The following is a 23468-nucleotide window of genomic DNA, read 5'->3' on the forward strand; positions in this document are numbered from 1 at the left end:
GACACTTCAAAGCCTTAAAGTCTTAAACCTGTCTTCTTTATCCACTCTGCCTTGAATTTCTTGTCTAGATTCAAATTCTGAAAACATGACTCACAAAAAACCCTCTATATTTTAATGACAATGGCCTATGGAAATAAACCATACAGAACTCTTTTTTATTTTTTTTTAAGAGTTATTTTTTACCAAATAAGCCTTTTTAAAATTTTTAGATTGATTACTGACCAGATTTTGTCAGTGAGGACAAACACATTGACTGACGTCATGAACAGGCACGTGAAGGTCTTTGCTTCCCTCTAGTGACTGGCCCAGGAAGAGATTTAACTGAATCTGCTCACCTTACTCAACTTTGGCTCAGAGATTCAGCAAAAGATTAATTATGTGTGAAGACACCTGAGAGGTCAGTGAGATGCTGATACAGCATCAGAACATGTATACTTGTGATAGTGATTGATAATATACGGCAGATTTACACTGGACACGTGTTTGACTTGTTTTGATGCAATTTTACAGTTTTATCAGGCAGAGACACAATTTCAATGTTGACAGTTCAAGAACAACTGATAGAGTTGGAAGATGACCTCTAAGATGAATTTGAAAGCACAATTTCAAATATCTATTTAAGGTAATTTTGCCAAAAAAACAGTTGTAGTAAGACAGATCAGACTTCAGTGAATTACATTGAAGTAATTGATGCTTGATTTACCAGAGGGAAAACATATTAATTCAGAAGAATTAGATGTACACATTTTCAAGTAAACACAAGCAAACCTACAATCTGCAAGTGCTAAAAAATACATTGTATTATATTGTATTATATTCTCCTTATCATAGTACTAAAACTAGCTATATTTATAGCAATTGTAGTTTGGGGTTTTTTTCTGTACTGACTGCATATAAATTTAAAAGTAACAAATAATATGATTTACTTACAAGCTACTTTATGCACATGACCTGTACCCCTATTTTCAAAGGAATAGGTGCACAGCTTTTCGCACATGGACAAGCAAGGATTCCCCAGATTATTCAACTTCTTTGGTGGCACAAGCAGGCTTTATTTTTATTTAAGGATGGTATAATACAAGGACCTTTAGTGCTTCTGCATTACTTCTGTGGGATAAACAGCTAAATTCTCCAAAACAGACAGCAGTCATGAGATCATCAGAATGAACAAGGAAAAAATAAAGAGAAATAGCATTATAAAACTATTTAAACTTCAGAGATCTGCTTTATGGCAGGAGAATAATATTGGCTTTGAAAATAGGTAGGGAACAGTGTCACTTAGGAATTTGAAACTTTACCAGGGTTCAATGAGTGAACTTGGATGAACAGCTTTGCTTTCATCATGGTCTAGTTTCCCCTAGCTGTAAACCAGGGAGGATGGTATGAACTTCTGTGTTAAATTGCTTTTAAATTTGCATGTCTAAAAACCTTTAGGAGGTACATGACATAAATGAGAAAGGTTGCTAAACTTTAGCAGTTACAATTGTGCTATTTTGTACTTTCGTAAGCTTTATTCTATTTGGTATACATTGTTTTCTCCTGTAAGTCAGCTCAAGACCAGCACCATGGTGGATTTCAAGATCCCATTTTTTTGCATTTCTTGGGGAAGTTTTATTAAGAAAAAAAACAACTGCATTTTATTTGATTTAGTAAGATATATGAATTTTTCTGGAAACCTAGATACAAAAACAAATTATGACTGATAATTTTTTGTAATGAAGTTTATTCAAACTGCTCAATTATCTTTTGTCCTCATTATATACTAAAAATCTGTCAAAAGTCCAATATAATTTCTAAATTTGATTATGTAGATACAATCACTGGCTCCTTTTAGTTACATTCCAGAATTTAAATTGCCTGATATTACAAGAAACCACTATTTTTAGTTTGTGAAAAATCTACATTTACATAACAGCAATAAATAGAAATTGAATTCTCAACAAATGGAGTTGATTAATCACCCAGTAAAATTAAAAAAAATTAAAAGCGAACATATTAGGAGGAATTAATTTGATTTCTTTTTTTTTGTTATAAGTCTCAGTATACCATGTAAGCTCTGTTCATGGCCGTGTAGGTGTTAGTGAAGAGCAGTGTTATAAAAAAAGTACTAAATTATAAATTCCTCCCATATATACTGATTCATTTTGTGTGACTTAAGCAAAGAAAATTTTGGTCTGACTCTTTTTCAGCATAAAGAAACTCCATTATATTGTACAATATTTCAGAATTAATTTTCTGCATTACAGTATAATCTTAGCAGTTTGTGAATTTGAAATTTTTTAAATTTAGGTCTTGCATGGCTTGCATGGTCCTCCACTTGATCTGATCTGATTCAAATCAGTCAAAGGCTTTTTGTTGTCTGCAAAGGAGTTTGGATCAGGTTTTTTATCCCATACTGTTTTAATAAAAAACAACATGATTCTGTAAAGTCTTCCAAGTCTTTATGCAGGACTATCAGGAATACAATGTGTAGTGTGCTGTTACACAGGTTACAGTATGGAAATTTCTTCATAAAAATAGGCATTCCAGGAAGTATTTAAGTTCATTAATGAACATAGAAACTAACATAGAAAGAGATTTTTCTGCCTTGAAAAATGTGCCAGGAGTAAAATCTGACTGTAAAGCTGGACCAACGAAACTGACAGAAGTCAATGGAAGAAGCAAAGCTTTATCTGGCATGTACTGCCAACTATATTCAATTTCCTCAGTATCTTTCTGGGGAATAAAGTAATATGACTGTGAAGTAATACAATGTAAGGAGAAGTTACTACTAGTATTTTCAGAAGAAAATTTCTGCCTTAGGATGTTCTGATGATTTGATGATTAGTTTGACACAGTATGATAAAATTTATAAAGAGTTGTCTTGAACATATTTTCAATGGTTTGCAAGGCTAGGACAAAAAAATAATTAAAAAAAAACAACAAAAAAAAACCCAAACAAAAACCCCCAAACCTTTAGTGGTCCATTGTGCTAATTTTAAAACTGAAAGTGGAGAGGAAAGAGACACAGCAGATTGGTGTTCCCTGTAAATTTTACCACTAGGCAACAAAATGCATAAGTTGCTGGCATGCACACAAGTTTATATTGTAAAGCTGAGTTGCAGAAAATCACAATTAGCTGGCAGACTCTCATTTATTGGTATTGAAGAATTCCTTTAATGGACTATTTCTCTAGACTTGTATCCAGGGACAATGGGAGAAAAATAACTAAAAGCTGTAGGGGATAATTGGAAAAAAAAAAAGTAATTTTTTTTTTTTAACCCTCTTTAATGGAGGATGCTACAATATGTCTAGAGTGTAATCATAAAGTTACATAAATGTATGCATTTTGTAATTTTGCATATATGGGTATTCATACTTTTATACAGCTTAAGGGTAGAAAATCTAAACCACTTGTCCTAATCTGAAACTGAACCAGGTCAAAATTCTTGCAGTATTAAAAATTCCAGCTAATTGCATTGTATTTCTTCCAACTGTATAGTCAGCAGACACAAACTATTATGAGCAGACATATGGTCAAATAAAATGCTGTCATACTGCTATAACACCCTTTTGCAGCAACTGGCAGAGAGAGCTTCAGAATACTGAAACCCCTTCCTCATCCAGTGCTCCTTTTGACTGGGATAGACTTGATTGTCTTCACAGTGGCTACTATGGGGTTCTGTTTTGGATTTGTGCTGAACATAGAGTTGATAACAGAGAGGTGTTTTTGTTACTGCTGAGCAGAGCTTACACAGAGCCAAGGACTTTTCTGCTTTTCATGCTGCCCTGCTGGTGGGGAGGCTGGGAGTGCTTGGAGACACAGCCAGGACAGGTGACCCAGCTATTGGTTGAGACTGTTTTTGCTGTCTCCCTAGCCTTTCTTGTTTTCCTTTCCAGAAAGCTAGGAAAGACAAAAGAAAAGCTTTCAAGTTTGGTTTCATCTTACAATCTTTAAAATCACTTCTGTAGGGTAGGAAAGTACCTGACCAACTCCTTTTCCTTCTCTTTGCTGACTGAGATTCTTGAACTAATGTATCACAAACAGTTCCTGACAGTGGGGAATTTTTTGCTCATGCTAGATAATGCAAAGAGAAAAGACACAACTCTTTCTGAATTTTTTGGTTGGTTGATTTAAGGAACTGAATTGTTTCTCCTTAGAATGTTAAGTAAAAATATTCCAAGAATTTTCCTATGAACTAGATGAAGAAGCATTCAGGATCATGTGATTTTACTGAAGGCAACATCTGAATACATTTTTTGAAATGAGTAGGTGAAGTTATCACTCATTTCTGAGTGGGAAAAATCACCACTCACACACAACTGATGCTACCAGCTTCATGTAGGGAAGCTGGAAGTGTCAAAGGAAGCACCAGAAATCATAAAAACCTGGTTTCAATCACCACAGAGAGATGTGCTCTATATTTTGGGATAATAAACTGAAATAAAATGTTGCATTATTGGATTGAGTTTAATATATGACATATTATTTTGTTCTTTAGTTCTACTATCTCTATATTGTACACACATTTGACTAGATGCCTACAGAAGGGGCACAAGGCTGCCAGCTTGATAAATGGGAAGCCTTATAAAACATAATCAGAGGGATGAATCACCAAATGTCATAGAAAGAATGGACTAAAAATACTTTTTCCAAAGTTAGGATGACAAAATTGTCACAGATATCAATGGCAGTAGAATAAGTTTGATGATCTGGTGTGATTAAAGAGCACAGAGATCCAGACCTTTCTTCAAGGATGGAAGTCAGAGAACTGTAATCATTATTCAATCTCCTGAAAAGCACGTCCAAAATCCAGGTAGATAAAGCTTTCCTTGTTGCCAGAGAAGTATTAAAGTGACAAGATCAGTGGAGTGAGTATCATTTACCAAACGTGAATTTCCAATGCAGATAAAGGTGTGGGAGAAGTGGCTAAAAAGGTGGAAAAACCCATTAGAGGTTGCTACTGGCTGGATACCAATGATAAAAGCAAACACAGATTTCATCTGAAAACCACTTAATTTAAAACACCCGACTCATGACAGTCTATTGATTAGTTAAGCATCCTCATCTAAAAAAGACTACTTTTTGTTGGGTTTATTCCAAAATGCCTGCCAAGTCCTGCTTATGCAAAAATTATCCCATTTGGAAGGACATGAGTGCATCACAGCTCTGTAGGATTTGCAATGTGAATTAGGCTATTAATCCATCAAATCCAGTTGCCTGCTGGTGAAGATAACTAATTCCTGAGACTTAGAAAAAGTAGAAAAATAAAAGAAAACCAAGTCGTCAAGAACCCAACATAATCATGAGCACCTAACCAATTGTATAGTCCTCTACATATTTATTTGTTTAGATTTATAAATGTTAGAAACTGATTCAGTGTTATAGAGCTTTCATAATTTACAATGTCAATGTACAAATTCTGAAATATTCCTGACCAAATACAAATACAAATAATGGCCCAAATGAAAAAAGAAACAAAATAATAAAAAATACAAAAATAAATTTTGAATAAGCTAGGAGTAGAGATATTCTCCAAAGGGATGGATGAAAAAAGTTGAAGTTTGCTCTTGATGTTGGACATTCTGATACAAGATAATGTCACATTGTCAAAAAATATCACCTATACATTTTCAAAATAAGTGACAGTGGTGTCCATACAGACTTTGCTGCATTACATCTTATTGGGAATATTTTAGGGCTCATATAACTTTAAAAGATGGACACATCTCCAAGAATACCCCCAGTCTTCACATTTTCCAACATATTCAATAGCTACTATTAAATAATATGTCTAGAAAAGATATCCTTCAGAACACAAAAGCACATGTTTCTCCCTTAAAAACCTCAGACTATTTTATGTCAGCTTTATGTTAATTTTAGATGGTTCACAATTTTACTTTTCAATTCTTTTCTTTTCAATTTCTTTTCAATACTTTTCTGAATCATATTGAAAGCACCTGTACGTAGCACAAAAAATACTAAGAGAAATGAAAAACAAGTGTCAAGGACAAAATGCATTTGTTTGCAACTACTTCACACATTAATCCCAAATACCTGAATAAAATAGTTTAATGACATTGTTAAGTATGTAGCATGGTTTTGGGGTTTGTTTTTTAGTACTCTAATTACACTCAAATATGCCTTTGATATTCTGGACTGGAACAGTGAAATCAGAGCATGTGGTCTAAATACACAGTACTGAAAGCAACCCATATTATAAAGCAACCTATATTATAAACAAAGCACTGTATGACTTCTGTATAAGCAAAATACTGTGAAGAGAAAAACAAAGAATGTGGTTCAAATATTTTGCTTTTTTATGTGCTCCTAATAATGCATAAAATGAAGTATGTGCTTCATTCCACATATTTAATGGAAATTGAATGCTATGATGTTACTGACAAATAATGTTATTATGATTCTTTTGCAGAGGCACAGACCATGGTACTACTTGTATTTGGAAAGATTCTAGTATCATATCCAAAGTTTCACATTTCTGTACTATAATGTTTCTCAGCCACCAGTGTGCCGATGTAAATCCAAGCTCAAGGATAAAAGCAGTCACAAAATCACAAAAATCATGCAATTTCTAACACTGTAGATAAGTCTGTATTATAAGACATATATAATATACCTTGAGAAGAAGTACAATATCATCTTTAAAAAACAATAACACGGTAACCATATAGGGATTCATCTTGAAACAATCTGCATTGATGCAAAGTTCACCTTGACTTTAATGGGAGATTTACTGTGAAAGATTAATACAGGAAATTACAACTACACAAATTTAGAATTAATTTTAAACCACAACTGGATTTTACCAGTTTGCTTTCTTACAGAAATATTATAATTTTTTTTTGCTATAGAAGCGAAACACTAAAAAATGTAGAAGTCTAAGATTTCACTGCTTAGTATGTAGCTATTATTTTAATAAATTTAAATGAAAATTTGAACCAAGTAAAATGAAGATTGCTGCAGGGATCACACTTGAAAATTGTATTTCTCCATGCAGTAACAGAAATGGGAGTCTTCCTTAGTTATTTGTCTCATTGTTTACCCACTTGCTTGTTGCCCAGCAACCACCATGAAGGAAATACAGTCCTTAGCCATTCTAATTTTAACCTTGAAAAAGCAGATGAAAATTACTATGTGAGTAGTCTCTTTCTGGTGAGATATTGTAATATTTCAGTCTCTATATCTGCAAAAAGGAAGCCAAGTGACTGGAGAACCCAGTACTTCCAGTCTGTCAAAGGTTCACTTTCTCTGCTCTTGTATCAACTCGTTTACTGACCAACTATTTAAATATTGGTACTTGGTAATATTTTAGCTATAGCAATAGAAGCAAACATCTGTCACTTACATTCTTGAATCATCCCACAGCACACAGTAGGGATTCAATGTGCCCTAAGAAGAAAACAAACAGATCTATTAGTTACCCATATGCAAAAATATATGTCATGCTTGACCTAAAAATTTGTTTGGGTTCTCCTACAAGATTATCCTCATACTCTGATGAATTGGTGCCACTGAAATGGCAAAAGCTTAAGGTTAATTCCTATAGGATATTTTGAAGGCACTTAAACCTCAGAGCAGAGTATATGTGAATTCTCTGCTTAGATAAGGAAAGCATAAAGTTGTCTATTTGGTGTATCCTAGTGGAAGTAAAATATGAGATAATAGTTAATCCCTTAAGAGACTTGACTCTTCCCTTAGGAACTTGGAAGTCAAAATCAGTAATGGCTTTAAAAACTTTAACCATATGTTGGGCAAAATATCTTGAGGTTGGTCACAGGCCCCACATTCAGTATCCAAAGGTTTTGTTAATTAGGTCCTCAATCAGCAGAGGTTTTGCTCAAAATATAGGTTTTTTTTTGTTTGTGGTTGAATTTTACAATACTGGCTCCTGTCTCTTCAAACTCCGTGGAAGATTTCTGATTTGATTTAGAACAGAAGGGGAATCTAGGGTTTTATTACAATTCACTGAACAATGGAAAACTTTTTGGGAAACTGAAAAATCTATAAAATTATACAAGTTTATTTTGTTGCCTAGGAAGTGTAGAGACAAAATTAAAATTCACTCAGATTAATTTAGAAGAACCCCAAAGGGCTAAACTATATTCCTGTTCACCATAAGCATTAGATGTTCCCAGGAGTCAGAACTACATAAAAAATATACAATATATAGAATAAAAATATACTTTTTAAAAATCATAAGTGATTTGAAGAAACAGGTGGAGTTCACTATTTTTGGATATCAATGCCAGTAGATATAAAGGTACTTTCATATAAACCAAGCACACCTTAATATTTTATTCTCAAAAAATATTTATTTATAGAAAAATATGGCAACCTGTAAAGTAAAAATCTATTAAATATTTAAATTATTCCATCTACCTCTTTGTCAAAGATAAAAAAGGTTCTTCTGGAGGTGCTTGTAAGAGAGGCATTTTGGGAATTTTTGAACTTCTACTTCAGTATTTTGCTGACTGCATTGAATTTTATGAGTAGAATATAAATATTTAAAACCAACATATACTTGTGGCACTTTATATTTACATAGCACTATACAAACATAAATAAAGGATGTGCCATCCCCTAAAGTATTTATAATATAAAGAAGAGGAAGGGGAAGAGGACACAGGACAAAGCAGTTGATAATAGGGCAATTGGGATTCAGAGACCAGGTGCTGCATCACTTGCCAGGAGCTTTCAGACACATTGACTGACGAAGAGATAGAAGGATAAGAATTAGGAACAAAAGAATATCAGTTCAGAATTAAATTTTCTTTAAAATGTAATTTTATAAAGAGTATTAATTTGTAGAGTAAGTCTTGGTGAAGAAGTTTTACTTAAAATATGATACAGCTATATATATATTAAGAAAGTACTGCTATAGCTGCAACATAGTAAGGCTCTGCATCTCTCAGATCTAAGACTTGTCTTTCCCAGCAGTGGACATAATACATACAGTTCATGCTTGCTATTCCCACAATGCAAACAGAATTAATAAAAAAACATTTTCAGCAAAAAATGTCCATTATAAAGAAATCACCAAAACAGAGGGGAATAAAAACTTTTGCAGACAACTGAAACATGATAAAATTGCTGTCAGATCACACACTTTGCTGTCCTTGAAATGTATTCAAAGGAAAAGAAAGAGTTTGTCTGGCCATTGCAGTCATTAGTGACAGATTAGGCAGAAACATGGAAAGCAGGATAAATATTACTCCTGTTCCACAAGAAAGTCTTGTGGGAGGGTTTGTTCCACCACAAGCGGCAGTTTGCAAAGGCACAGCACCCTTTCAGAACTTCTTCCTCTTTTGATACTTGATCAAATACCCTTCAAGCACTGCGGGGACTACAAAGAACTTGTTTCTCTATTTTCTTCTTTGCCTTTAATCTGTTTCTCCCTTTTTCACAGCCTTTTTGGGGTACCTCTTGGCAATGCTACACTGCTGTTGTAGAGCTGCCCCCAACAGCCATGGCTGACTGTGGGGGCAGTGCTCTTACCAGCTAAATCCTCAGCTGCAGCTAAGGAAGCAGCTGCTGTGTTGGTTCGTGTTTTCAACTGCTGGAGCCCTGACTTATACCCTACAGTACATTACTGGGGTATCTCAAAAATGGGCATATGTGTGTGACTGTGTATGTGCATGTATCTCTGTCTGGCATATAAAACTCAACTTTCAAGATGTGATTGGCAACTTTGACAGCTATCCAGCACAGTGACAACTGTGTTTTGGAGCCAGGGTTTTCAGTCACATTGAAAGCTTCCTGTCCTATGCTACTGCTGGCCCGTTATTCTAGTAGCCCTGGAGTAAACTTCTGTGCTGTCAGAAGGTGAGAGTTCTTATTCTCCCTAGAGTAAATAGGATTCTGTTTGAGATATGCATTTTTTTAAAAGATTGCTTTGGTGTCCCTTTAATTAATCTACTGGAAAAATGTGGCCACTATTCCTCCACATGTTCACAGTTTATAAGACCAAATATCATGTTCTCTAAATCACAGATCACAGAATATTCTGAATTGAAAAAGGTCCACAAGGATCATCAAGCCCAACTCTTAAGAGAATGGTCATATAAAGATTGAACCCACAGCCTTGGTGGTATTTGTTATTAGCACAGTGCTCTAACCAACTGAGCAATGATGAACTGCAACCCATATTCCACTCTGGTCAGCTGTTACATTTGTATTTATCTACAAATCCAAATACCATGCAATATATTTCAAACAGCACATGCAATTGTAGTTTGAACTTCCTCCAAAAGATAATCCTCCAGTTTTTTAACAGACTGGATAAAAAAATGAAGACATTATTATAAATTTTGAATAAATTGGTATTTTAAGCCTGATTTTAATTAGACATATTAACTCTTTTTAAATTCTCAATTTTCCCATCTTTTTTCATATCTCATCTACTTAAAAGTCAGTAGATAAGGAGGTGAAAGAATAACTCTGTGGATATACTCCTATGTACTAGTAGGCATGTTCTACAAATGATTAAAACATCATCATTAAATCAATTTGCAAACAAACTGTTCTGAATAAATGAACAGCATTTGTAAGAACAAAGGTTTGGAAAGAAAAAATATAACATTGAGACGTTAGAAAAAACAGATTAAAGAGAACATATTTTCTCTTTAATAATTTATTTAATGGACAATGTTTAATCTGTGAGTCATTAATATATAATGTTCAAGTATTAAAGATATTTTAAAGATATTTTAACAGTGGTTTTAAATTGCTGTATGTACATAAAGCTCATTCTATGGAAATCAAATAAATCCTTTCAGCTGAGAAAATTACAGCAAAGAATTAGATTCAGTCTAAAGGAATACTCAACTTTGCAAAATATTATTTCTGTGCACCTACAGCCTTATGTCTTTAAGCCAAAGTTCCATTATCAAGGCCAAATCTTGAACACAAGTGACAACATGTTTAAAGATATTAAAATTATATAACTGATTTCATATTCACAGATTTTCTGGAGCAATATATTGTCATTGTATCTGCCAATCAAACTTATATATTCAGATGGATTGAGATCCTACACAAATACAGTATATATGAAAATTTGATCCAAGCACTTGATGCTTCTCTGGATTGTATTATAGGACAAATACTAAACAAAACAAAACAAAACAAACAAACAAAAAAAAAAAAAAAAAAAGAGAAATTACCTGATATGTATTGGAAAGGTTATGATCTTTTTTGCTTTGTCAAGACACGAGCTCATAAAATATTAATTAATATTCTGTTAATTCTGTTACTGAAGATTGCCAAAGCAAGGTGACAATCATAGTGTCCCTAATTTGATCTTTTGTAACAATGAAGTTTAATTTACAAGTCTTTCAAACTTGGCAAAAACTTGCTCTGTGAATTAATCAAAGGGACTGATAAAAAAAAATGAAAAAAAAGTTCTCTCTAAGAATTTTGTAGAATTTCACCCTCTGGGGTGAGCAGTTCAAGCTTTTATTAATCTATTCTTGCCTGTGTTGTGCTTGTTTTATTAGCTTCTGTTTGGTCTAGAAATATTTTCAATGCTGATACATTGCTTACTAGCATTATTTTATTATATAACTTTAAACCTTCTTTTCTTGGATGTGATCAAATTAATCAGAATTTTTCTCTTAATTGTTATCTCACATGCCACTGTACCTGTTACTTGTTCAAGTAGTGATTTCATTTTCAAAATATAAATATCATTCTGCAATTTGTGTAATAGCCCCTCAATCATTGTTAAAATAATTGATCATAAAATCTAGCATTGAAAATTACCATAAATTCTTCCTAATAATGATCTTAGTAAAATCATAACAAGTAATCTATTTCAAAGGTGATTGATTTTTTCCCTGATGTGTAGGATTAATTTGTGTTTACTTCAGGAAATGTTTTGTAATATTATCAGTGAAATACCTGACAGAAACAAAAGTTATGTTAGAGACTGAGATTTTTTCTTAATATAGACAATGTAATTTAGGTTTGAAAGAAAATAAAACAGAAGATGATATCTACGTGTCCTAAATCATCTTATAAATAAATTGAAACAGAGAATCATAAAGCCCTAAATTGACACAATTCCTCATGAACACACTTTTAATGTTGTCAAAAGGGAAGGAGTCAGCTCAGTTTATGTTCTTCTGTTCCTTTCTTTCTGCCAAACTTTAATTGAGGTGTTCTTTGTATTGATATTTTTCTGGGAACTGTATGGAAGAGCATAATGACCATTGACAGTAAAATATTTTTTTCTAGCCTTGAGTAAAATATTAATGACATATCTGGAGTTCAAAAAGCTTTCTTCATACTTTTGACCAGACTCACTACTTCAATTTTGCTACTGACTAAAACGTTTGGAATTTTATCTATATGATCTGTGGAGTTGCGGACTTGAGTAACTGGTTTTATCTTAAAAATTACAGCTTTAAAGATTCTTGCATAATAATATGTTTTCAAAATCTTGAGTAACTGTCTCTTCTAACTGACTCTTTATGACTTTATTCAAAGCAAACTCTACCCCTTAATAACATAAACAGAGAGAGTTTATATATTGTGCCTTCACATAAATTAGCCCCATGCTTGCTATTCAACATTATTTTCCCAGTATTGTATATGACAAAAATTTTCCACAAAAGATATATTTTATTCTCCCTGTGAGCACTGGGAGACTGCTAAAAACAGAAAGACAAAAATATTTATATCTCCATATATTTGGAAATAAAGTCCTTTTTTTTTTTCATATTTATAACCTTTTCAATGTGAGATTAAAGCCTGAAAAGTATAGAATTTAAATGGTTGCACAAAAATATCTCAGACATTTATGAGGACTGTAAGCTAAATTGGAACCCAAGCATTTTTGTAGTCTGCTACAATGAGTTAAGTAAAAACTGGCTTCTATAAAATAATGAAAGAAAGGAAGAAAGGACCTGCAGAACTATTGTAGCTCTATGACCTATGCAGAGAGCAAAAGGTTAAGTAGTCAGTACAATAATACATTTTAAATTGTAATCATGAATGCATTTAATGGAAACTATTCACTAGAAATTGCTATTTAACAAAAACCCTCCACATTCACAAAACAACAATTAATTTTGTTTTGTGTATATGCATGCATGGAACAAGTACACATTCCTTTCAAAGATTGTTACACTGTTCCTGCGCTTAAATTTTAGAAGTTAAACAGCTTTTTATTAACTGATATTTAAAACAACACCACTTATTTTCTCTCATGTGATCTAGCAAATAAACTAGAAAGCATATCAACCATCCTTGTACTTACATTAGACAGGTGGGCCAGTTCTATCTCCAGGAAAGAATCTGTAGTTTTAGGCTCAGGTCGTATAGTAACAACAATGATTTTTGAATTAACAACTGTAAAATTCCTGGAAGAAAATGCAAAAGTGGAAAATTTAAGTGTCTATAAGGTTAAATGAGACTTCTAATACTACACCTAAAGATTTCATCAGGTATTTTCTGTGACTTTAGTTGACAAATATTAAGGGAGAATATAATTTGTTTGAAAGTAGTGAATACACTTATTTCCAACTGTATTCAACATGTTGAATACAGTTGGAAAGCACCACTGATGAAAGAAGTGCAATTACTTAAATTACTATTCATTAATTAGAAGAATGCATTGATGACACAAACATTCTATGCATGTTTGAGTGTGTCTCACCTACTTGTTTCAACACAGACCTACTAGATACATTTTATAAATGACAGTGATTTTTCTTCCAAAGTGCTGTGCTGGGGTTTTTTTCTGACTCTTAAAGGTAGGATTGTGAAGATGGATGAGTGCAATGTGAGACTGTGCAGTTCTGTTGATTCTGTGCTCATGAAGAAAACATACCTTTTTCCAATCCTAAGAAAATTGTATTTGGTATATGATTGGACAACTTCAGCACCTAAATACTGTTTAGAATTTAAACTACAATTGTGCCCTGACTGAAATTCTTCCAAAACAAATGAATTTTTTCTCATATGCGAGATTAGATTTGGTCTTACGTTATTGCACTAGGTTATACAGAATAATAACTTGCTGTCAATTTTTTAAATTCATCATCAATTTCTTTTTTCATGCAAAATGTGGATCACTATGTATCATAGCAACGTTTCCAGGCCAGACCTAGTAATGCCAAGCTTATGCTAGTATAGCCATAAAGACATGTTAACATGTTAATGTCTGAGATCCTTGCTTCATATGATGCCATCAGGTCTAGAATGACCATCAGTTATCAGCTTGACTGTTTCTGGTGATCATTATGGTATTTACATTGTGTGTAAAACTGCTTTCCACACCTCACAGAAATATTATTAAAGGATGTTATCAAAGAAGAAACTAAACAGTTTAGATGTAATTATAATAGACAGTATAAATATTCTTTTGTTCTGTTGTTTAATTGCTTATTTTCTCTAGGGAGTTTGTATTTAGGAGAGAATTCCATTTTGCTGGATCATTGAAAAAGGAATTGCCATGGCTACAGTAATAGAAACTTAGCTCAGCAGGCATTTCATTCACCACAAGGAATGAAATTGTACTTCTGGGGAAAGGTATGCGTTCTAGTCCAATTTTACTGAGCCAAATAATATAATGTAAATATAATGGAACTGACTTTCTATTTTACTTAATTCCTATTTCTTGGCTTTGGTTAAACTTTAAAATCTCACACACTATTGACAAAAAATTATCTATCAGGTTAAAATTTAAAGTTTAGCTAATCTGCAGTGCATTCTGTAGAATTACAGTAGCTGAATATCTGTAATTATTGAAATAGAACCAATCCCTCCCAAACCCAATAAATAAAAACTTTATTTCTCTAATACATCACGATAAGAGAAAATGACACTTACTATTTATTCAGAGATTACATCAGTTTTGGAAATTCATGCAAACTATTGTAAATACTGCTAATTCAATACTCTTTTACAGTCAGTCTTTGTGATTGAAAATGTTTTCTTTGGTCTATCTCATTTTGGTACAGTTCTGACAGTTCTAGGGTAAGATCTGAAAGAACATCTAAGTACCTAGTTTGTAACTTCAGTACATTCATTTTACCTCAGTCTCATTAAAACTCTACCAATCCCACTACATTCTCAAGAGCCCCTAGCAGACTGTTTCACAAGAAAATAAATATAACTGCCTATTACACTGTGAAATGAAAACTGCATCCCTCATTGCTGTCCTGTCTGGGCTGAATGCCTACTTGCATATTTCATATTTAACTGCTTGGACAGACCCTGGAAGAATACAATCTGTCAAGTATATTCTAAAGTATATTCTGAACTCACACAGCATATTAAGATGCCTCTAAATAAAAGCACAAAGCTTTGTAGTCAAAACAATTTAAAAAATTTGAAAAAAACCTCAAAACCACCAGTGCAATGCCATTGCTGTCTCTGTTGAAGATATTTTTTGTAAACAACAGCCTAGTTTTGAGAATACTTATTCTCAAATTATTTGAGAATATTTATTTAAGTAATCAGATTTTACAAAATGTCCTTGGACACTTTAGTTTCAGTCTCTCTTATGTTGTGAATGACACAGAATGGGTGTGAATGACACAGAATGGGAATGATCCATCTCACACTTCTCAGGCAAGTGCATTATATTACAGCTTTTTTATAGTGCAGAGTGACATCACCATTAGCTCCTTCTCCTTCATCAAAACTCATCTAAAATTCAACTTTAATGAGAAATTAAGTTTTACTGGATGGTGCTCAGCTGACTGTCCAGAAAGATGCTTATCAGGGCTAAGTTTTGAAATAAATTATTCAAGGACAATCTACTAAATTTCTAAACTATGGCTGAACAAATTCTTGAAGATTCAAGATAGCAAAGTGATGGAGTAAAAGGTCAAGAAATGCTTTCAGAGGTGGTGTTCTAAAGATTTTTTCTTTTCTTTGGACACAAGCCCAAAAACTTTTATACTAATGAGTTAATAATAATGTTAATAAAAGAGTTATTTTAGTGTTTTATTAAGCTGTTTTCCTATCACTGTACACATTTTGAGCATATTCTTTTATATAAGAGAAATCATATTGATTCTATGTGGTATGAAATTCATGTCTTCTCTTTTTAGAATGAATCTGTTACTAAAGAAAAATGAACTAATGAATAAGGCATGTTGTTATCTCAAGAATGCATCATGATCAAAGTTATTGATCAATGTGTAAAAGTTGAATGCATTACAGAAAAATTATGGACACTAAATCTGTAATGTGATGCAATAAAAGCCTGTCTGAAGAACATCCTTAGTGTAACAAAGCTGACCCAAAGAAATTGAAGGGCCTTTTTGGTTGTAGAGCACCTGAAGTTCAGGGTTAGAAACAATGTTTCAAATGGAGGCAAAGAACATTTCAGTGAAGAAAATTTTAGAAGGAAATTTATGGTGGCTGTTTTTTAGTGATGGAAAAAAACCCAAACCACTTGATACAGTAAAATCATTGATTCTTTATTTGTTCTTATTTCTTACAGTAAAAGTTAAAACCTATCTTACATTATGGCAATATGCAATGTATTCCTTCAGAGTGCTCAAGAGAGAAATTATAGATAATATCTCTTAGATGAGTATTGTACTGAGAATCAATTTTCTGTGAACCTAACAATAACATAAATGTGCTCAGGGGTGCAAGAGCTATGGAAATAATACTCAGTCTAGAGTTCTGGAAATATTTGCTATTTCAATATCTGCTATGAAAAAACCCTTAAGACATGACAAGAACAGTGCAATGCAGAAACATATATTAGGAAATAGATTAAGTTTATTTACTTGTGCATGGAAAAAGACCCATTCTTCTATTTTTATAAGGAAGAACCTTTTCCTTTTGTTTCCCTAAACTCTTGTTTAAATACTCATGGCAAAATTCTCTGAATGTTCATGTACCAGTAGGATTAAACACAAGTCCAAAAACTTTTATATTAATGTGGTAGCAAGTTCCCATCTCACACTGTATTTAGTTATTTCCAGTAGACTCTAATAAACTAAGAAAATGCTAGTAAAACTAAGAAAAATTAAACACATATGGTAAAATGCATCTCATTTTGTATTTTGTGAAATATATTGTATAAGCTGCTCTAGATAATTAAATCCTCATTTTACTCACAGAACACCTGTGATGTAGCAGATTGGGATTCTGTGGTTAAGTACTTTGGAAGATTTTCTCTAATGATATACTGAGATATTTTTAAAATTTGTTTGTTTATTTTTAAAAAGCAGTTCTTGTGATGATGCAGAAGTTTGCATACCTCTGAGTGATAAAATTAAGGAATGTATTGGAATGCATGTCATCTTTATTCTACTGGAAACTACAACCAAATATTTTCTTTATTCCCACCCTAACTTATGTAAAGCCAGGAACTGAAATCACATGGGAGCTGGTAAAGCTTTCTAGACATCTAACTTCAGCTGGTAGAAATCACCTTTATTATTAGGTTATCAGGTATATATGATGTAGCCTTTGAACTCCATCATGAAAACATTTTACTTATTTTACCTTGGTTTAATTTTTTTCATCTTTATTCTCACCCTTGCTATATATTTAACTGCCATTGTACTTAGAAAATCATCACATAAGATACTCATCCAGAATGTATTTTAAATTCCTGTGTTGTGCACTTCTAGGCATCATATAAAAAATAAATGATGTTATGTTCCTTCACATCTTACAGTGTTTGCTCCATAGACAACAGTAATGCAGTGAAGCGTTTCACTGTTCAGCACTAATATGGTTATTACAATAATATTTATTACAGTTAAGCAAGATTAAGACAAAGAGTAGCTTATATAAACCTGTGTAAGATGATATTTTTTTCCTTGCAAAATGCAGGCAGACTAGAATGAACCTCTTGAGATATATAGGAACCTTCATTCATGTACCCAAACAAGTTTAAAATAATAAAAACAGACCATAATAAGTATCACTTTAAAACCTGCATGTCAGTTAGAATTTTCACAGAGTATAAGAACTCAACAAATGCAGCACTAATCACAGCTGCAGCTTTTTTTCCAGTTTCAAGTTACAGAATCACAGAATCACCTAACCACCAGAATGACAGAATTACTTGGTTGGAAGGACACCTAAGATCATCAAATCCAACTTTTGATTGGTCACCACTTGGTTAACTAGACCATAGCACTAAGTGCCACCTCCAGTCATTTCTTGAATACATCCAGGGCTAGGGACTCCAACACCTCCCTGGGAAGTCCATTCCAATGTTTAAGAACCCTTTCAGTGAAGAAATTCTTTCTGATGTCCAACCTGAACCTCCCATGGCAGAGCTTCACACCTTTTCCTCTTGTCCTGGTGCTAACTGCCAATGAGAAGAGCTCAACCCCTACCTGGCTACAAACTCCATTCAGGGAGATATAGAGAATGAAAAGCGAACCCCTGAGCCTCCTTTTCTCCAGGCTAAACAAACCCAGCTCCCTCAGCTGTTTTTGAATTTCTAAAGACTTCATTTATTAATAGATATCCATAGATTATTAGACCATTTGGGCAAAGTAAGTCACAAAACCTGTACAGAGAAGTGGTTAAATTTGCGGTGTACATCAGTAATCAGCTGAAAACAGAACAGACAAAAGTAAAAAATTTGGGAACCAGAAAGCATTCATAATCCATTTACATTGTTATACTTCATATCCCTGTTCTGCCCTTGCTCCCACTACTTGGTATGGTATTGTTTTTAGGAAAAATCCAGTAAGGCATATCAACCTCACTTTCATAATGGATGAAATAAGAGCCCTGAAAGACTTTTCATATAAGCAAATATTCAGAATTTAAAGTTTACACCTTTTTTTCTGTAAATTAAAACTATTGACACATGAAAGCTATAAAGGCATGATCATAGACTGAAGATAACAATGTAAAGATCTGAAAAGCACATGGCTGTATTGATGCTTTCCTAGGATTGGCAGATTTTTCCTAAGGTCTACCAAAAAGAACTATCTCCAATAAGCCAATTGTCATGGTTCTTTGAGTATGGGGTAAAAAAAAAAATCTTTTACAAACATCTCTTCCTTCCTGGCGAATTTCAGAAACTGGTACAACAAATGGGAAGTGCTTAGTGACACTTCAGAAATGCATGAGCTGTCATTTATATCATGCCTTAAGCACAGATGGCCCTTGCCAGCACTTTCAGGCTTCCAGGAGTCTTGTCAGGACATCACTGTTCAAATTGTGCTCTACTTCAGAGACATTTCTGTCCCTAAATTATAGCTCCTCAATGAACAGCACATTGAAACTTTGCTAGGAAGTAGTTTTTAAATTTTCTTAAGAATTAGCTTTTTTTTTTTCAGATCGATTGTGGCAAAAACCTGTTGCTTTTCCATTCTTTGTTTCAAATCCTGACATTTTGGCTAAGTAGAGTAGGAAAAAGTGATCTGGTGGCTTCCTTATTACTATCTTTTTTGATTATTGTGAATTCATTAACACCTATTGTGGCACAATCTGCATATGCTTCTTTTATTGTAAAAGGGCATAAAAAGACCAGGATCATATATAATAATATAGAATAAATGGACCATGAAATTATCATATTTATTTCCAAATTGTCTTTTGACAAGTACAGAAAGGAAACAGTGAAACAAGAGGCCTTCCTATATCTTTTTGCATGTGTATGACCCACAAAAGTTATATACTCCAGCTGTTCAGCACATGCATGTCTTGTTTCTAAAACAAGAAACATCTTCTCTACAGCACAGCCGATCACTCTGAATACAATTTGCAGAGAAAAAAATATTTAGAAAACTATTGCTAGAGACTTCTGTAAAGTACAGCAGACAACTTTAGTATATCAAGTTATGATGTCATTACAAGACCATTTGTAGTAACTGGACAACAGTAGGTTGAAGCACAAGCGGCCTAAGCATTAATGTACATCACTGCATACACTTCTGATAAAACATTTCTGTAATTAACTTTAATATAGATTACATAAAATATAAGTGAAGGCAATTTGATGAAAAGGCTACTTCTGTCATACAACTAACTAAGCATGAAGGAAAGATTAATACATGCATATACATTATAAATATAACGAAGAAATATCCAGCAGTACTAATATGCAAATAGTCTTGACTGTTTTTTTTTTCTGGCCTGTACTATATTTATTATCCTGAAATAGTTTAATTCATATTGTGTTTATGAAATTTCTTACCTCAAAGTGGGCAAAATGAGTTCTAAATTTTTGTATAGCACTGCTCCAAGTACAAATACAGTTGATTCATCTAGTTCTGAAAACAAGTAAAGAAAACAATTTTAATCCTCTTTTTCCCAAGCTTTCATCAGCACAAAAACCTCTGAATATCATTTATCTTTGCAATAAAAGTTTAATTTTAAATAAACCATCATAATTTTGAATTAACTCCTAGAAGCCTGTCATAAAAATGTATCACTGTCAGGAGCATATCAAGAGATTTAAACCATCAAAAATCCCATTTTCAAAAAATCCGTCACTGTATGCTGACATCCATTCTAGTCCATTTATATTTATAATTAAACATTCTCAAAGAATGTCTGTAAATTTTCTAGTGTCAGAGATCTGCACTGCAATGATATTTAATAAATTGTACCTGAAGTTAGTCTAATTTGCCTGCTGAGCTTTCTTTGGTAAGAGTTATGTTGGAACGACTGCTGGAACACAGCAGCTTCAGGGGATTCAGCAAGCTGCACTTCAGCTCACCTCATATCAAAGAGATTAAATCTCGCACACAGTAACTAAGTAAAGCATTGTTTCTTTGGTGTAGAAAATAATGTCTAGGATTTATGCAGCACTATTTGTTCAAGGTGCTGAAATTAAGCCCATTCATTTCTCTCTAAGATAAACTTTATAGGTACTTCTTTTGAAGATATATTTACACTATATATATATGCTATAGGTATTTCTTTTGAAGAGGAATAAAAGAACTACTCCCATATTATGAGAAAAGTCTCTCCCAACATGAGACAAGAGTCACAGTTGCCTTGCTAAAGCTAATAGAAAATTAACATGCTGATATGCTTTTTTACCTGTTGACATAGGAGTGAAGATATTTTTTGGAATGACAACTCTGTCTTCTGAGTTTCGTGCCCAATCAACCATTCCTTTTCTTCCTTTCATGGGGAAATTGATGTCAGTTAAAACAGATGCAGCAGGAAGCTTCTGAATGCTAGCCACTAGTAAGAGAAGTCATAAAATCATATAAATTTAAAATTGTCTTTCATATGTTAAAACATCATAGAGTGACAACAGTACACCATAACAAAACTTTTAATGACAAATTTCAAGTAAATCAGGAATTCATAGGACATTAACTGGCTCAGAAACTCTAATCTTCTGTTTATTATGCAGTTCTACTATGGATTAATTGCGTGGTATTGATCATAGCATTTGTCAGTCAGATTCTGATTAAATTTCGTAACAGGGATTATTGAATGTACCAGCTTATACCCTGAAATTCATACATAAGGACATTGTTGTGTCTTCAGAGCAAATTCTAAAATGATCAAATGCAACAATAAAAGTAAGAGGATGCTTAAAATTGCTTTGGGAAACATAACTTCCAGATACAGACTAATGAAGCAATAAAAGAGCTTTTATCCTCTATACAGGCACAATTTCAGGATAGGTCCATTAAGGAGATTAACATATTAAAAGACCTTGTTGTTTTCATATAGACCTTGTTTTTCATACAAGTAAAGCAGTCTAGCACCTAATTTCTTTTTCTTGAAATAATAATCTCCATTCTGAACTCTTATTATATTTCTTCCACCTAAAAAGCCTCAATTCCCAAACAACATCAGTGTTATGTCTATAACAGATATATCAAGACAGAAGAAATAGGTGTCAAATTGAATAATAGTCAGTTCGGAATTCAGTTTACTCATTCTGGTTTTTTCCCTGTTTTCTAACTCAACTATCACCTGGAAATCAGTTTCAGCTTTGCTGTGAAATCTGTACAACTCCATGGCAACACAGTCAGTGTCTAGTAAGACTCAAACTACTTTAAAGTAATTGACAGGGCTGCAAGTGTCTACATAGAGTCAGAGAGATGACAAACACCACATTATGAGCCTGGCTCCGTTGTTAATGTAAGCCGTGTGTATAGATATTTCCTGTGCAATGCCCTTCCTAATAAATTTCTGCAGAGGCTAGTGTAGGTGGAAGAGCTTGGAGATTAGGACTATACTTTGATCTGCATAATGATTTCACTGCAAGGACTCTGCAAAGGAGTTAAACATAAATACAGTGAAGGACATCTGTAAAAACAAGCAGAACAGCAAAATTAAAGCAGAAAACCATTAGGTGTCTCATCAGAATTTTTTATTTGAAAGAAAGCTGTAATTTAAATCCAAAGAAGAGTAAAATTACAAAGTTAACAATATTAACTCTACAAATATATTCCTTAATAACTAACTCTTATTTTCAAATCAGACTGGTTATGTATACAGAATCACATGTTGTTTCACACTTTCCATTATAAAACTATCAGGGCTTTATAATGGCAGTTACAATCCCCTCCAGGTTGCAATTGCCAAATCCATTCCCAGAACTAAGGGGCTGCTTAGTCTTGTGAATTTTTAGGTGTTGTGTGGAGGGAATAGAGTTGAGGTGTCTCAGAACTACTGGGACATAAAATGGATTGTGTGCTTTCACATGCAATCAGTGGTTATACAGAATATATTAACATTGTAAAAATGGATTTTTTCCAATAGTTCTTAAAATTTAAAAATAATTTTATTTTCCCAATATATAAAATTAACAGTTATTTAGTTTTCAAAATTAAATACAGTCTGTATAAGACAATACTGGGGTGGTTTTTTATTTCCACAGTATTTATTGCTGCATCAACCTATCTAGCTATCTATCTAATTAGATAGTAGAGCCTTAATATTTCATCCCCCTTTTGGATGACAGTTCCCTTTATTGAAATAGGAAATCAATGGTATTCAATGGAATTTACTCTGCAAAACAGAAAACCACTTTAGGACTGGATAAATGGTGAGGGTCTAGGATAGTAGTTTCTGTACTCTGTCTCTCTCTGTATTTTAAATAGGGCCATTTATCATGGCACCTAAACAATGCTCAGAACCAAAAATTCCAAAATATTTGTTATTGTTTAGGTGATGAATAACAAAAACAAAGCATAAAACCTAAAACTTTGACTTACAGCTTATATGGAAAAAACAGAAATATATGTGTTCATTGGGCAGTGTTGGGTTTACAGCTGGACTCAATGATCTTTGAAGCTCTTTTCCAACTTAAAAGATTCTATGGTCCTATATATTCCCATTCATGGTTCAGAAAAGTTTTTTTACTTACAATCAAACAAAAGCCTTGCTTATCAAGCCTGATCTCCTTTTATGACAAAGTAACCCACCTAGCTGATCAAAGGAAGCCAGTAGATGGGATCTTCTTGGATTTGGGTCAAGCTCTTGATACTGTCATTTACAGAATCCTTCTGGACAGAATGTCCAGCATTCAGCTGGATAATTGTGAAATTAGGCT

The 23468-nt window shown here is 33.2% G+C and overlaps 1 protein-coding gene across 13 annotated transcripts in view; it reads right to left on the reverse strand.

The window, feature by feature from the left end:
• Positions 1-23468, reverse strand: part of ADGRB3 (adhesion G protein-coupled receptor B3) — a 446612-nt gene that overhangs the window by 170383 nt on the left and 252761 nt on the right. For all 13 annotated transcript variants that reach the window (XR_002465425.3, XM_021530142.3, XM_021530143.3 and 10 more), the window contains 4 exons: positions 20990-21136; positions 20139-20214; positions 13260-13362; positions 7347-7390 (listed from right to left, as the gene is read on the reverse strand). Coding sequence is in view for 12 of the 13 variants with exons in the window: in XM_021530142.3 (XP_021385817.1) it covers positions 7347-7390; positions 13260-13362; positions 20139-20214; positions 20990-21136 (370 nt within the window). In the remaining variant the exon portion in view is untranslated. The remainder of the gene's footprint in view (positions 1-7346; positions 7391-13259; positions 13363-20138; positions 20215-20989; positions 21137-23468) is intronic.

The sequence above is a fragment of the Lonchura striata genome, chromosome 3 (assembly GCF_046129695.1).
Source record: "Lonchura striata isolate bLonStr1 chromosome 3, bLonStr1.mat, whole genome shotgun sequence".
NCBI classification, from domain to species: Eukaryota; Metazoa; Chordata; class Aves; order Passeriformes; family Estrildidae; genus Lonchura; species Lonchura striata.